This window comes from Pelobates fuscus, chromosome 10, assembly GCF_036172605.1.
Source record: "Pelobates fuscus isolate aPelFus1 chromosome 10, aPelFus1.pri, whole genome shotgun sequence".
Lineage (NCBI taxonomy): Eukaryota > Metazoa > Chordata > Amphibia > Anura > Pelobatidae > Pelobates > Pelobates fuscus.
The window spans coordinates 41,091,047-41,107,684 of NC_086326.1; the positions used below are offsets into that span (position 1 = coordinate 41,091,047).

General features: G+C 45.5%; 1 protein-coding gene across 1 annotated transcript in view; it reads left to right on the forward strand.

The window, feature by feature from the left end:
• Positions 1-16,638, forward strand: part of SCNN1A (sodium channel epithelial 1 subunit alpha) — a 50,405-nt gene that overhangs the window by 12,605 nt on the left and 21,162 nt on the right. Inside the window, exons 2-3 of the mRNA XM_063435336.1 lie at positions 1,761-2,069; positions 7,063-7,327. Coding sequence (XP_063291406.1) covers positions 1,762-2,069; positions 7,063-7,327 — 573 coding nt within the window. The 5' untranslated portion in view covers position 1,761. The remainder of the gene's footprint in view (positions 1-1,760; positions 2,070-7,062; positions 7,328-16,638) is intronic.

A 16,638-nucleotide genomic window follows, 5' to 3' on the forward strand; every position in this document is an offset into this window, starting at 1 on the left:
AGCATTATGAATGCTTTCCTATGTGACCGGCTGAATGCGCGCGCAGCTCTTGCCGCGCGTGCGCATTCAGCCGACGGGGAGGAGAAGAGGAGGATCGGAGGAGGAGAGCTCTCCGCCCACCGCTGGAAAAAGGTAAGTTTTAAAGACTTTACCCTTTCCAGAGCCCGGCGGGAGGGGGTCCCTGAGGGTGGGGGCACCCTCAGGGCACTCTAGTGCCAGGAAAACGAGTATGTTTTCCTGGCACTAGAGTGGTCCTTTAATAAGTTGGAGGGCTTAAGAGAGGTTCCCCATTCAACAAGTGCAGCATGTCTCTTCATTGAATAGTATGAGGATTGATGATAATTTGATGAAGATTTCAATATGGTATGCATGCCTTTAATATTCCTACAACATACATGTATTTGCTATGCTTTCATGTTGTATTTGTACTTAATAATTTAGGTTTTCAATGGTAAAATGTGTTGGTCAGGAACGGAACCCGTGTTTATTACATTGTGATCTATGGGAAATTAGTTCTCACTTTATGAACTCTGCACTTTATGAACTACGCTTCGGAACCAATTAGTTCGTAAAGTCGGGAACTACCTGTACAGGAATACTTTAACGAAACCTCAACCTTGTGTGTAGCCCTTGACATTTCATTGATTACGATTCTTAGTAGAAAGTTTATGTTACCAAATGCTGTTACACACTTACTAGTGTCATTAGTGCAAGCAGGTAAGCATAAAATGCACCTAATCTAGTAGCACTTCTGAGTTGAGGATGACATCATTATTATTATTTTATTATTTATATAGCGCCATCAGATTCCGTGTTTCAACAGTGCTTCTTGGAATGCCTAAATGAGGAAAGAGGTTCCATTGATCATTGCCCCATGATATACATATGTATGGCACAGTTGGGGTTGAATTTATTTATACAACGTGCTCTGGCTGTGCAAAAACAGTCTGCATTCAAAATAAAAATAAAAAGGTTTGGAATAATAAAAAAAAAAGAAGTATATGTAAAAAAAAGATAAAAAGAAGAAATCCTCCCTACATTTAGAATATGACAGGTACCTTCAGCCATTTACGTGCACTTTGAATCCAACAGTTAATTGCTGTGGGTTTTCCTGCTTCACTGGCTGCACAGAAACAAAGAAGACTATATAAATAATAGGTGACAGTTGTTCTTTAATTATCAGGTTGTCCATAACTATCACATGTGACATTTCTCCTTTAACTTTATGAAATAACTTGGCGCTGTCATTATCATTGTAAGGCTTAGATTTAATATTTTACAATAAGGCTTTTTTGAATGACTACATTTTTTGGGATAAACTTTCAAGATATTTTTCAATAAAATATGGTATTAAAAATATATCAGACCAAAAAAAAATAATATATTAGCATATTAAAATAATTTTCAAAATGTTAAATCATTTAAAATGCTTATCCAAAAATATGAAATTGCGTCCAATATTTATGTTCTTTCTTCATGCTTGAAATGACACATTACATTCTATTCTTATGTACTGCTATAAAAATTTAAAGCATGATGGATCTTGAGTGCAACTTATGGAACCCTGGAGATGCCACGGTGGATTTGTTTAAAAATCGTGATCTGTTAAATGCATGTGATGGGTACTGATAGAAGGATGTGTAAATACGATTAATACTATGTTTATTCCGTTTGTCTATGGATTTTATTATGTTTATTGTAATGAAATATGTTTATACAATGCTTTAGATTTAGATGTTTATTCTGGTTGCACTTTGCAGGATGTCTGAAGAGGAGAAGCCCCCGAAGGAGGGGCTGATAGAGTTTTATTCCTCGTACAGAGAACTTTTTGAGTTCTTCTGTAATAACACCACCATCCATGGGGCCATCCGCCTTGTCTGCTCCAGGAACAACCGTATGAAGACTGCATTCTGGCTTGTTCTTTTTCTGGTCACTTTCGGGCTCATGTATTGGCAGTTTGGGCTACTCTTCGGACAGTACTTTAGCTATCCTGTTAATATTAACATCAACATCAACACAGACAAACTCAACTTCCCGGCTGTAACCGTGTGCACCTTAAATCCATACCGGTGGGTATAAAGGGGTGTCTTGTTAATTCTTTTGTCTGAGGTTCTCTCTGATTGCCTGGGTTTAAGCAAGTTAAGACTACTTCTTGAGTATTTTTTTAATTGTAAATGGTATGAACTAACACTGAATTGCTAAACTGAGACTAAAATAGCTAAGATGGGAAAAGAGCACTTGGAGAATTCAGTTGATTCACTGCAATGTGAATTCATTCTCAATATGTAATTAAAAAGAATAAATTAATTTTATTATTTGATAATATTCAAGTCCCAAATGTTCCAGCCCTTCAGAATTTGTTACAGTTATCATATAGCTAGATCTAACACAGTAATCAAATGCTGATGCTGTCATTGGATACTGCAATATCCAAAAGCAACCAAGTACCATAATAGAGAGGACGCTGTAGGCACACCTCCCTACATCTGACTTGCACAGCATTCCTAAACACTTCCTGTAAAGAAACATAGATATTCTAGGTTCCTTTGTTGCACAGTCTGTTTAGATTAGAATGTCTTAAATCCTGCTCTGTTAATAGCCTACTAGAACCTGCAATAGGCTCCTGTGTGTGATTACAGTTCAATTTCCAGGAAATAAAAACGTCTTTGACAGGGGTGACCCCAATGTTGGAGCTTGATCTTATGGGAGCCAAATATGCAATTATGGGTGCACAGGGCTCAGTAAAGCATCAGGTTAAGCCTCAGGTAAAGGCTCAGACTAAAACTTAGGTACAGACTCAGAGTAGGACTCAGGCACAGGCTCAGAGTAGCACTCAGATACAGGCTCAGAGTAGGACTCATGAACAAGGTTAGGTTAAGTCTCAGGTACAGGTTCAGGTACAGACTCAGGGTAGGCCTCAGATACAGGCTCAGAGTAGGACTCATGAACAAGGTTAGGTTAAGTCTCAGGTACAGGTTCAGGTACAGACTCAGGGTAGGCCTCAGGTACAGGCTTAGGGTAGGACTCATGAACAAGGTTAGGTTAAGTCTCAGGTACAGGTTCAGGTACAGACTCAGGGTAGGCCTCAGGTACAGGCTTAGGGTAGGACTCATGAACAAGGTTAGGTTAAGTCTCAGCTACAGGTTCAGGTACAGACTCAGGGTAGGCCTCAGGTACAGGCTTAGGGTAGGACTCATGAACAAGGTTAGGTTAAGTCTCAGGTACAGGTTCAGGTACAGACTCAGGGTAGGCCTCAGGTACAGGCTTAGGGTAGGACTCATGAACAAGGTTAGGTTAAGTCTCAGGTACAGGTTCAGGTACAGACTCAGGGAAGGCCTCAGGTACAGGCTTAGGGTCGGACTCTGGTACAGGCTCAGGGTAGGACTGTGGTACTGGCTGAGGGTAGGATTTGGGTACAGGCTCAGGGTAGGACTGTGGTACTGGCTGAGGGTAGGATTTGGGTACAGGCTCAGGGTACAGACTCAGGGTAGGCCTCAGGTACAGGCTTAGGGTAGGACTCATGAACAAGGTTAGGTTAAGTCTCAGGTACAGGTTCAGGTACAGACTCAGGGTAGGCCTCAGGTACAGGCTTAGGGTAGGACTCATGAACAAGGTTAGGTTAAGTCTCAGCTACAGGTTCAGGTACAGACTCAGGGTAGGCCTCAGGTACAGGCTTAGGGTAGGACTCATGAACAAGGTTAGGTTAAGTCTCAGGTACAGGTTCAGGTACAGACTCAGGGTAGGCCTCAGGTACAGGCTTAGGGTAGGACTCATGAACAAGGTTAGGTTAAGTCTCAGGTACAGGTTCAGGTACAGACTCAGGGAAGGCCTCAGGTACAGGCTTAGGGTAGGACTCTGGTACAGGCTCAGGGTAGGACTGTGGTACTGGCTGAGGGTAGGATTTGGGTACAGGCTCAGGGTAGGACTGTGGTACTGGCTGAGGGTAGGATTTGGGTACAGGCTCAGGGTAGGAACCAGAGACAAGCTCAGGGTGGGCCTCAGATACAGGGTCGGGTTAGAACTCGGTTATAGAGACTCTTTCTGAACTCATCAAACAGATCGCTATATTATAATACCTGTATAGCACAGGAATGGTTAATTTACTATATCCCTAAAATAGTTAAACTGGAGTCACCCTGTGGGTTGATCCAATGCCTGCTATTCCTGTAATTAATGAAATGGATATGTAATCATTTAGAATTATGGCTTATATGTTTGCGCAGCTTGTTAATATGTTTACATTAAAGAAACTAGTGATTCCAGTTTGACAATGAACTGCTTGTAGACATGTCCAGCACATTATAAATACTCGTTATGATGATGAATAGCTGTGGTTTAATAGGTGTGGCAAAGGCTGGCACATTAGTGTGGTGGAGTACACAAAGATTGGCAATGAGACCAGTTCCTGATATCCAAGTGAATTTCAAATTTAAGGTCAAAATATCCCAACTGGTAAGGTCAGCTATGCTTTCAGTTTGGCTGCTCTGGCCTTAAATTTGAAATTCACTTGGAATTCTCACTTTTATTTCTCGATTTAGTAAATCACTCTGACACTGTGAGTCATTACAAACACAAACATTCATACGCTGCCCTACTCCCAGTTATGTTTCTGCAACACGTCAGACAGCACAAGCTAGACAAAACAAACTTATTTAGTGGCCTTTAATTGTCGGAGTACTCAAAAACCCAAACTCTCCCATTTACGCACAACACAAACCTGTATTGGTGATCTGTTGGACCTCCTGATCAGCAGACGTAACCTATGATTAGTCTACTTTTGACAAAAGAAAAAAGTATTTGGGGTCCCAAGGCACCATAGTAAATAGGAAGAAACTATGCAATAATTCTTCCCTAAAATGAAAACAAATGAATAGGGCTCTCCTTGAACTGTCTCTTGGATGAGATTATAGTGAAATTTTGTTTTGCAGAAGATCCCAAAAGATCTCCCAGGCTCATTTAGTAAAGTAGTAGAGGTATTTATACACACAAAAAAATGGTATCCGGCTGAAAAAAGATCGACAAAAAAGAAAAACAATATATAGTGCAATATTGTGTATAACAATCATTTTTACGGTTTAAATGGTTGCACTCATAAGAAAGCAGAATGTAAATCATATAATGGGTGCCTCCCCTGATGCAGCTGGGGGGCAAAAAGCCTCTTTGTCGCTTTGGAATCGCCCAATGCAGGGGTGGACTCGGGAATTCAGATGAATAACATGAAAATGCTTTAATTATAGCAGCATACAACAAACATAGATAAAAAGTAAATATTTATGTTAAGTTCCAAGGTTCTACGCATGTGTTTGTGCATTAGGGTGCACACCCTAATGCAATAGGCTGCGCACGCCAATGGTTGGAAGCAATGAAGGCAAGTCACAGGTTGCTTCTCAGGAGCCAGGATCTGAAGTCTTTCAGTAAGAACATCAACTTCAATGTATAGGCCACTTGGTTTGTCGGGTGTAGCCTTTTATAGCATACTTGATTCATGTTATACAGGTATGAGACTGAGGTGGCTAGTGGCTAGGGGGGCCACTAGTGGTGGAGAACTGGAACTTCTTTTAAAGGAACAGAAATAAATGAAGATAAAACATAGTTGTCAGGATAGGATCCTGACAAAAATAAGCACACTCTGGAATACACAACATGTTTGTAACGGACCGTTTCACTTACAAGAGGATAAAACCCAGTTTAGGCGATAATCCCCTTTCCAGATGCACAGGCAGCTACTGCAAACACCATTCTCCCGACTGGAACCACACGAACACTGGAACAGCTGAACAACAAAAGCAGACATCGGCTTACACTCTTGGCAGTCAGCATACAATCCCATTCCCCCAAAGACCGAGACGACACATCGCTTTGAGGGTTAAGCAAGAACTCAGGACTTGGACACCCAGTCTGGCTTTTATTACAAACAAGTACATACAGGACACTCCCAGGGGGAGGATGAAATTAACCAATCACAGGGATGTACCTCCCACACATTTCCTCCCCTTAGATTAACACTTAACATAATTATACCGTACACCTTTTTCCCCAATTCCTGGATGTACCCCAAATACATATGCTACACCTCCAAAACAGGTATCCCCTGATAGCCCTTATTCAGGGGGACAACATATTCAAGAATCAGGTCATTCGGATGAATGGTTCGGGAGATATGAGGTTCCAAAGATTTGACCGACCGCATGGGTAAAGTATCCGAAAACAGTTCCATGCATTTTGGCCCTGCGGTCGGTCACAAACAAGTGAATGAAACAGACGAATTACTGGTGTTATAGAGACTAAGGGGGATTCGCATGAATCCCCTAGTTCGTACGTTTCTTTCTACAGAACGGCGGGCCGTTCGGTAGTTTCCCCACGAAATCCTGGAAGTCTGGAGGTCTCAGCGGTGTTTGCCTAGTCGAGTGTTCGATTTCAGTTCCAGACACTCGACGGCAAAACACAGCTGTTCGGTAGTTTAAGATGGCCGCCGCCACGTGTTTGTTTCCCGAATGGCGGCCACCCAGAGGACAAAGAATACAGTACATGGATTGCCAATTACCTGTTTGCAACATTGTTGCAAACGGTAATTGGAGGCACACTTATTCCTGGGTGGTCTGGTTGTTCGGTAGTTTCACTCAATATAATGAATGGAGTGATTCTACCGAACAATCAGATGAATGCTGCATACATATCACCCAGGTTAAACTTAACACATGAATACATATACAATATACAGGCAATACACTAGAATATGCTTCACAGTCTTAAAGGGACAGTAGTCCCAAAATGTCCATCGCTGATTTTAAAGGGCCAGTAGCAGCAATATAAATTATTACATGCCCAAATATAGTTTTTAAAGTGCAATATGTCCAGGGCCATAGTCAGCGGGCAGGAGGCTAGCAACCAGGCCTCTCCAGTTCACAGTGGCGAAGCTGGTTTCGCCACAATGTTGAACACAATTTAGTTCCAAAATATCAAGATGGGGTGGAGGACTGGAATAATACACGTAAGCCATGTTCTACATCTCCATATCAGAGGAGGAAACCAGTGTTTATCTTGTTTTGCTTTGTCCTTCAGATATCAAGCAATCCTCAAAGACCTGGAGGAACTAGATCAAGACACCCAACAAATATTATTTGATCTTTATCAATACAATGGGACTGGAATTCAGGGTCGAATTCCCGGTAGTAGGCGACGTCGTTCTACCTCACCGCTGCCGTACCCTCTAGAAAAGGTAGCTGTCGGTGATAGAAAATACAGGCAAGTTCGGAGCTTAAACAATGGGTCAACGGAAGACGAGATGCAAGTGAAACGCAGAGAGTGGAACATTGGGTTCAAGTTGGTGAGTGACAGCTGGTTAAATAAAAGAAGCTCAATGGATACAGCGTCCACCTTAAAGATTTCTTTGCTAATCTCCAAATCCTTTCTACATTCATTGTGTATACGTACTTCATTTAAGGTGAATGTAATAGGTTTGTTACGTTTGCATCTCAATGGAGATACATCATGACAATTCCAGGGTTCTCAATCTACAATACAGATTTGGATTGAAAACCCCAGAGGTGTGTGTGATGTCACGTAAAGTAAATTTTTTGTAGGCGTGTCTTACATAACTAAAGATATGCATTTTTGAATGATTTTTTTAAAGATATATTTTGACATACTTTCTCATTTTGCTCTGTGGTAATTGCATTTTGTTTACTTTGTGGAGGGAGATGTGTATTTTCCGACTTTACAACAACCCACACAGAGAACTGGATTTTGGAGGGAGGTAGGTGCACCTAAGAATTCTACATCCAGGGCCTGACTGGGAATGAAAAGCAGCCCTGGAAAATAATTCTATACCAGCCCCATAATGCCTTGCGCCAGCATAGTGTGCAGATATGGAAAACTATCACTTAAATGTGAAAGAAAGCACTCATAGGGCTTCAAAATAAACAAGAGCGGATTTATTGTAAGCAGACGTGCATTTGCATATAATCAATGTTTCAGTCCATCTTGATATATTAAGAAAAGTTTGGTCATTTGGACTGAATGGTGAATGTATGCTATTGCACAGCAGTAAGCAAAATGACGTTATCATTTAAAAAAAATTTTTTTTTTAACCCCTTAAGGACCGCTGACGGTTCAGGACCGTCAGCGGTAAAACGTGCGTTTGGACCGCTGTAAACTTGGATCCTGAACCGTCATAACGGTTTTGGGCTACTTACCTGATCGCCGTCGGTCCCACGGCGGCGATCAGCTCTCCTCCCGGTCCAGGGGGACTGCCTGTCTGCCCGGGCAGTCCCCCCTCGGCAGATCAGGACCCCACGGCCATGTGATCACTCGATCACATGACCGCAATAGGGGTCTGTGTATCTGCCTGCAGGAGGACTGTCTGTGCTGACAGGCAGTCTCCCTGCATCTGTAAAATCAAAAATAAAGTGTAAAAAAAAAATCTGTGTAAAAAAATTATAATATGTGTATATATATATGCTATATATACATGTATTATATCTATATATACCTATATATAATATATGTATATATATCATATATATAATGTCACACTAAGTGTATTTTTATATTTATATATACGTATATAATTATAAAAATACACTTATATTTAAATTACACACGAATATATACAATATATATAATAACTATATATATGGTATATATATATTGTTATAAAATACAAATAATATGTTAATAAAAATAAATAACAAAAAATAAAAATAATTTTTAATAATTAAAAAAAAATTATATATATATATTCAGTTTTATTCTAACAGTATTTTGATATTGATATATATATATATTTATATCAAAATACACTTAGAATGTAATGATATATATATCTATGTATAAATAAATAAATAAAAATAATACGAAATATACATATCTCCACATACATAATTACATAAATAATTTCATAAATATACACGTAGACGTCAAATATATAAATATGTATATATATTAAAATTCTACGTGCATATTTATGTAATATTTTTACCTAATTAAGTAATTTTAATGATTGCAATTTGAGGGACCTGCCTGCCAACCCAGGCCAAAAGTCCAGATAATTTAATTTGCTAGCACTGTGTTTAACCCTGTAACTTTCTATGACACCCTAAATCCTGTACATGGGGGTACTGTTTTACTCGGGAGACTTCGCTGAACACAAATATTAGTGTTTCAAAACAGTAAAAAATATCACAGCGATGATATTGTTAGTGAAAGTGAAGTTTTTTGAATTTTTCACACACAAACAGCTCTTTCACTGAGGATATTATTGCTGTGATATATTTTACTGTTCTGATACACTAATATTTGTGTTCAGCGAAGTCTCCTGAGTATAACAGTACCCCACATGTAGAGGTTTTATAGTGTTTGTGAAAGTTACAGGGTCAAATATAAGGCTTGATTTTACTTTTTTTTTTTTTATTGAAGTTTGTCAGATTGGTTAGGTTGCCTTTGAGAGCGTATGGTAACCAAGGAATGAGAATTAGCCCCATGATGGCATACCATTTGCAAAAGAAGACAACCCAAGGTATTGCAAATGGGGTATGTTCAGCTTTTTTTAGTAGCCACTTAGTCACAAACACCGGCCAAAGTTAGCGTTTTTTGCATTTTTAACACACAAACAAATATAAATGCTAACTTTGGCCAGTGTTTGTGACTAGGTGGCTACTAAAAAAGACTGGACATACCCCATTTTGAATACCCTGGGTTGTCTACTTTAAAAAATATGTACATGTTAGGTGTGTTTCGGGGATTTATGACAGATAACGGTGTAACAATGTCACTATTGATACATTTAAAATATATATATATTGAAACAGCAATTTCCTACTTGTATTTATAGGCCTATAACTTGCAAAAAAAAGCAATAAAGCATGTAAACACTGGGTGTTTTTAAACTCGGGACAAAATTTTGAATCTATTTAGCAGTTTTTTTCATTAGCTTTTGTAGATAAGTAAAAGATTTTTCAAGTAAAAGTCCAAAAACATGTTTTTTTTTTTATTTTTCACCATATTTTATTATTTTTTTTAAATACAATATATGACATAATATATATACTGGTATGTAAAGAAAGCCCTTCTTGTCGTGAAAAAAACAGTATATAACTTGTATGGGAACCGTAAATGAGAGAGCGGAAAATTACAGCTAAACACAAACACCACAAAAGTGTTAAAACTGCTCTGGTCCTTAACGTACAAACATCGCAAAAACAGGCCGGTCCTGAAGGGGTTAAGTAATAAGAGTGTGCTCCTCACTTTAGCTGACAACGGGATACATTTCAGCCAATGCCAATTCAATTCCCATAGGAAAGCAATGGAGGGCTATTGCACAAGTGTGGCAAAATGCTGCGCTTCACAGCACCAATCAGCATCTCCTCATAGAGATGCATTCCATCAATGCATCATTATGGGGAGCGTTCAGCAACACTGAACTAGGAAACATCTCTAGTGGCCGTCTGAGTGACTTGACATGCGCACAGTCGATTATTCGGCAGGTGCGCTGTGTACCCCAACCCCCCAATAACTTACAGACACCGTATTTCTGTTGGAATAAAAAAGTCCACAGCTTTATTTATTATTATAAACAAGGTAACAAATTGGGGTCATTGCCACAAATATAAATTTACCTCCACCCCCCACCGTACATAAATTACCCCCGGCAATGACCCCGCCCAATAACAATAAATAACATTATAAATAACAAATAACACATAACACATGGCCTACCAAAGAGGCCCCATATCCATAACTTTTTTAACTGTAGGGGTGTACCGAGACCCCCCTACACCACCTGGTTCGGAGCCACCGACGAGCTCGAACCCACAAACCATTTCACATTCCAGTCTAATCCAGCCTAACCAATTTATACTCCTCCTACCTTCCAATTACCCAAGCCCTATCCCGCCGCTGTGACCAAACGGGAACTACAAAACAACAGGGAGGGTGGGAGGGACAATTACCAGGTAAGTGTCAGTTTAGTTAAAATGTCCCTTACTCATAAAATGGCCGCTTAATATACTCCTATTATCCAGCCCCCATTTTCCAATGACCACGCCCCTTTAACTGGTTACTCCCTTGCCTACTCCTGGCTCTGTCAAGGCCCACTCCCCTGACTGCGCTGTTCCATGGGCTTCATGACATGCGCACAGTCGATTATTCGGCAGGTGCGCTGTGTACCCCAACCCCCCAATAACTTACAGACACCGTATTTCTGTTGGAATAAAAAAGTCCACAGCTTTATTTATTATTATAAACAAGGTAACAAATTGGGGTCATTGCCACAAATATAAATTTACCTCCACCCCCCACCGTACATAAATTACCCCCGGCAATGACCCCGCCCAATAACAATAAATAACATTATAAATAACAAATAACACATAACACATGGCCTACCAAAGAGGCCCCATATCCATAACTTTTTTAACTGTAGGGGTGTACCGAGACCCCCCTACACCACCTGGTTCGGAGCCACCGACGAGCTCGAACCCACAAACCATTTCACATTCCAGTCTAATCCAGCCTAACCAATTTATACTCCTCCTACCTTCCAATTACCCAAGCCCTATCCCGCCATAGCAAGAGACTTGAACCCTTAATGTCTCGAGCGACCCCCACCACACATAAATAGGGCTTTGGAAATGCCATCCTGGAAGCCTAAATTTAATAGGTCACACCCCACCTCAGACAGGTGCACACCATCCCGCCTATAATAACCGGGCAACCCGCCCTCCAACTCAAAGTGCCTCACTGGGACCCCCCCTATCCTCCTAATAAAGACAGACATGGCCTTGTTTACTTTACCCCGGCAACGTGCCACAGCCGCTGGATCCCTGGCATGCCTCCAGTTCAACCGCGGCACCATCTCAGACCACACTATTGTAACTCCAGGGACCAGTGCCCTCACCCTATCCATGTCCCTCTTCATTCTCCTGACCAACACCTTCTGGGGGACCAAACCTAAATCGTTGCCCCCACCGTGAATCAAAAGTATATCTGGGGCAAACCCCCTAGACAACATTCCAAAAATCTCCCCACTTATGCTCTGCCAGCTGAAACCCCGAAAACCAAACCACCGAAGGTCCACTGTGTCCAGAAGAAAACCCAGTTGTGTGCCTTGTCTCCGAACTGCGGCCCTCTTCTCCGCCCAGTAGACAAACGAGTGACCCACCAGCCAAGCGACCAAGCCTGAAAGGAAACAAATTCAGTTAACCGGCAGAGTACCCTTTTCCCACATCCACAACATTCCATTCACACCAACCTTTCCGGCCTTACATATGCACGGAACCTGATGGATTCCCATTTCCCAATCTGCTTTATCCGCTCCTCCCCTAGCCCGAGACGCGCCGCCTCAGTCGCAGCCCCGATACGGAAGGAGTGCGTACCAAATTGTCCGGGCTGTAAGCCCAATCTCGTCAACCCCATGCGGAAGACTCGCAAGAACTGAAAGCGCGACAGCGCTTTCCCATCCTCGTGAATCAGGAAGCAACCACCAACCTTCGGGCGAATCTGTAAAAACACGTCCCCACACGCTACCGGGCACACCGGGGACCCTGGTAGCGAGGACAGAACAATTTTCTTACCCTTTCCGAAGACGTCCGTCTTCGAGCGCCGGAGCCAAATCACGACCTTGTCCTGTTCGATAACCACATCCTCATACCGGAGGCCCGATGTCCCCGACCTATTGGCGCTTACCAATTCGCCAATACGAAAGGCCCCAAAGAAAGCCCATACGAAAGCCACAGAGAACAAATTTACCTCAAATGCCGAGCTGCACACTTCGCTCAACAACCCCACCAACCCTTGAAGGGTGGCAAAGGACACCGGCCTCCTCGTATCCACGGACCTCCTGCCCTTCTTGAAACCCTTCAAAGTTTGCTTCACCAAAAAATGTTTTGTCAAGTCTTCCCACCCGTGAAACTTGAACAGGAAAGCTAACGCAGACATGTAGCGCTCCACCCTAGAAGGGGACGACCCACCTGCCACCAACCTGCAAAGAAGCCACAACAGCGTATCCAACCTACCGGCTGCTGAACCGCCTGCTCCCGTCTGGGACATCATTTCCTCCCATTCACTCCAAACCTTTGTATAAGCGGCCCAAGTCCCCGGTGCCAGCGAGCTCCTTATGTATCGCCCAAGCACGACGTCCCGAGCCGCCACATCTCCTCCGGGCACGCCTGCCCCGTCGCTTGCGCGTCCGGTGCTGCTTCCCGGAACCGCTCCCACTGCGAACGAGACAGAGCGTCAGCGACCACATTCAGCAGACCCGGCACGTGCCGTGCCCTGAAAACAATGTTCCACGACATACACAAGAGCACTAGCTGACGCAACAACCTAACCACTGGAAGGGACGAAGCCGACAGACTATTAATTACCTGTACCACTGCCATATTATCAGAGTGGAAGATAACTTTCTTGTCCTTGAGCTCCCTGCCCCATAGTGATACCGCCACCACAACTGGAAAAAGCTCCAAAAAGGCGAGGTTCCGAATCAAGGGGCTCTCGGACCAAGCCGTAGGCCACACCTCGGCACACCACTTGCCCCCAAGGTAAGCCCCAAAGCCAACGCTCCCCGAGGCGTCCGTAAACAGCCCGGCGTCGCCAGATGCCTTCATCGCATCCCTGAAAAACACCCGCCCATTAAACTTAATGAGGAAGCGGTCCCATATGTCCAAGTCCTCTCTCATGCCTACAGACACCCTGATGTAATGACTCGGCAGTCGAACACCACAGGTAGCCCTAGCCAGTAACCTACAAAAAACCCTACCCATATGGATCACCTTACAGGCGAAGTTAAGGCTGCCGAGCAAGGACTGCAGACCCCGAAGCGTAACCTTTCTAGCGCCCTTTATCGCGTTCACCTGCTGGCGGAGCACCCTCAACTTCTCCTCCGGCAGCCTACATTCCCCCACGACCGAGTCGATTTCCAGCCCCAGAAAACTCAGGCACTCGGTCGGGCCCACTGTCTTGTCCTCAGCCAGAGGAATCCCAAACTGTTGCGCTATCCTCTGAAAAACCCGTAGTATTTGGGCACATCTGTCGGACCCAGCCGGGCCCACACACAGAAAGTCATCCAGGTAATGGACCACCGTACCCCTGCCCGTTTCCTTACGCACTACCCACTCCAAGAACGTGCTAAACTTTTCGAAATACGCACATGAGATGGAGCAACCCATGGGTAGGCACAGGTCCACGAAAAACTTACCCTCAAACAAGCACCCCAACAAATGGTGACAGTCTGGGTGGATAGGAAGGAGCCGAAATGCTGCCTCCACATCCACCTTCGCCATCAAGGCCCCTCGCCCTGCTCTCCGAACCAACTCGACAGCATGGTCGAATGATGCATACGATACGGAGCACAGGGCCTCATCGATATCATCATTTACCGACGCTCCTTTCGGGAATGATAAATGATGAATCAACCTAAACTTACCCGCCTCCTTCTTGGGGACTACCCCTAGCGGGGACACCCTCAAGTCAGGCAATGGCGGAGCCTCGAACGGCCCTGCCATCCTACCCAGTTGCACCTCCTTCAGCAACTTGTCCCGCACAACTCCCGGGTGTTCCCCCACCGACTTGAGGTTACCGCATAACCTCCCCACATCCCTACCCTGAAACGGTATTGAAAAACCTTCCGTAAAGCCTTGCCATAAGAATTCGGCGTCCTGATGGTTACCGTACTGTTTTAGCCACGGCAGCATCTCGCCTACTTTCACTGGGGTTGCCCCCCGCGGCAGCGGAGGGGGCCGCCGCTCCATTGGCTCCCCCTCCTGGTGCAGACTTACCTCGCTTAAAACACCTACTGGCTCCATGGGCCCCCCCACAACCGGAGCACTCGTGCTTAAACCGGCACGCCGTTCCCCACTTGCATTGGCCCTCGTTAAAGAGCCAACAGAAGCCTTTCTTTTGCCCGGCCGATGCAGGTCCCCCAGGGGCCGCACCGGCCGTCCCTTGAAAGGGCGCAGCCTTCTGCGCCATCATGAGCCGCATCCAGAGGGGGAGGTCCATTTGATCCCACCGCATGCTCGGATTCGCCGCTAACCTCTGGCGAAACTGTTCGTCGTACCGCCACCAGGCGACCCCGCCATAAGTACGGTACGCTTCCCCAATCCCGTCTAAGTAGCAGAACAGTTGGGAGCATTTATCCGGCGACTTTTCCCCTATCACACTGGCCAGGATACAAAAGGCCCGTAGCCAGTTCCCAAATGTTTTAGGAATCTTCCGATACCTACGCTTTTTCTCCTCCTCCTCCTTCTTCGCGTCTTTCTTGTCCTCCTCCTTCATGTCCAAAAACTCCTCCAGCGGGAGTAAGGAAAAAACCTCCACAAACTCACCTTTCCAAATTTTCTCCTTGATGTCCATCTTTAGATGACAACCTAATGGGCCTGAGAAAGACACGTGCACGTTCTGCCGCGCAGCGTCGGTAATTTCTCCCCCACTACCAACCGTCTCCCCCGACTCCTTAACAGATTCGGACACAGATAACCCCACCTCGCTATCCTGTGTGGGACCCACGGCCCTACCCGGCAACCCTTGGCCCTTCTCACACGTCCACACTCTCCCAAACTGAGGTGAAGCCATTTCCCCACCCGCCCATGAATCTAAGAAAGATTTTAAACAAGTCAATAGTGTTCCTGCGTGTGGTGCAACAGTTGACTCACCGCCTGAGCCCGAAGCCGCAGAAGGCCGTGGGTTCGTTCCCCTTCCGTCCGCCATGCTTGGCTCTGGAGCATCCGATTGGCGCCGACTCCTGTCAGCCTGGCCCTGCCTCAGGACCGCGGGTGTAGTGCTGCGAGACCTGCAAGGAGATCGACACCTGGGTAGTGTGTCCACATGATCACATACCCGCCCAACCTCCTTATGCTCCTGCCTGTAGTTCCGCACCATGTCCCGCTTCCCTGCCTGGCCCTCCCGGCCGTAAGCGCTGCGCCGCTGACCTGGCGAGCTCCTGCCTGATGACCCGGACGCACTGCGCCGCTGCCTCCACCTCCGTTCCCTTGAAACCGATCTCCTCCTGCTAAGCCTGCTTGATGACCTGCTCCTCTCTCTACCCCTCCACCCGTCAGCCCGCCTCCTGTCATGCCTGGCACTGACGCCGCGCTGCTCCCTGCTGCGATGCGGCCTAGGGCTCCGCGAGAGACCCCGCCGTCCCTGGGAGCCGTCCCTGTGGCCCTCCCGCTCTCTCCCAGCCCGTCCTGTCACCATGCCCTGGGCTGATTCCTGGGAGCTATCCCGACCCGCTGAACCTGGCCCCTGCTGGGCCGCCTTGCGAACTGGGGATGCCACCTGTCTGTCCTGGCGCCTCCGGTCCACCAAAGCCGCGGGCCCTGCCGGCCCCAAGGTACCTGGCTGAGCGGACCCGCCGTCTGCGTCCCTCGTGCTGCACCTGGCCCCACTAGAGGCCGCCCCCCTTGTGTCCCCTTGCACAGGGGCTCCCCCTGCCATCAGGGGGACCGCCTGTCCTCTAGAGGCCACCGTTCTGCCCCCCGCCCGCTGCCCGGCCCCAGCGCCATTTCCTGACTCACCGGGCCGCTCACTGCTTCCTCCATCCGATCCGCTCTGCTCCCTGGCTCCAGCCGCAACCGTCCCGCCTGCCGCCTCCCGGCGGGGCGCACACCGCGTGGTAGGCCGCGGCCTAGCTGCTGCCCG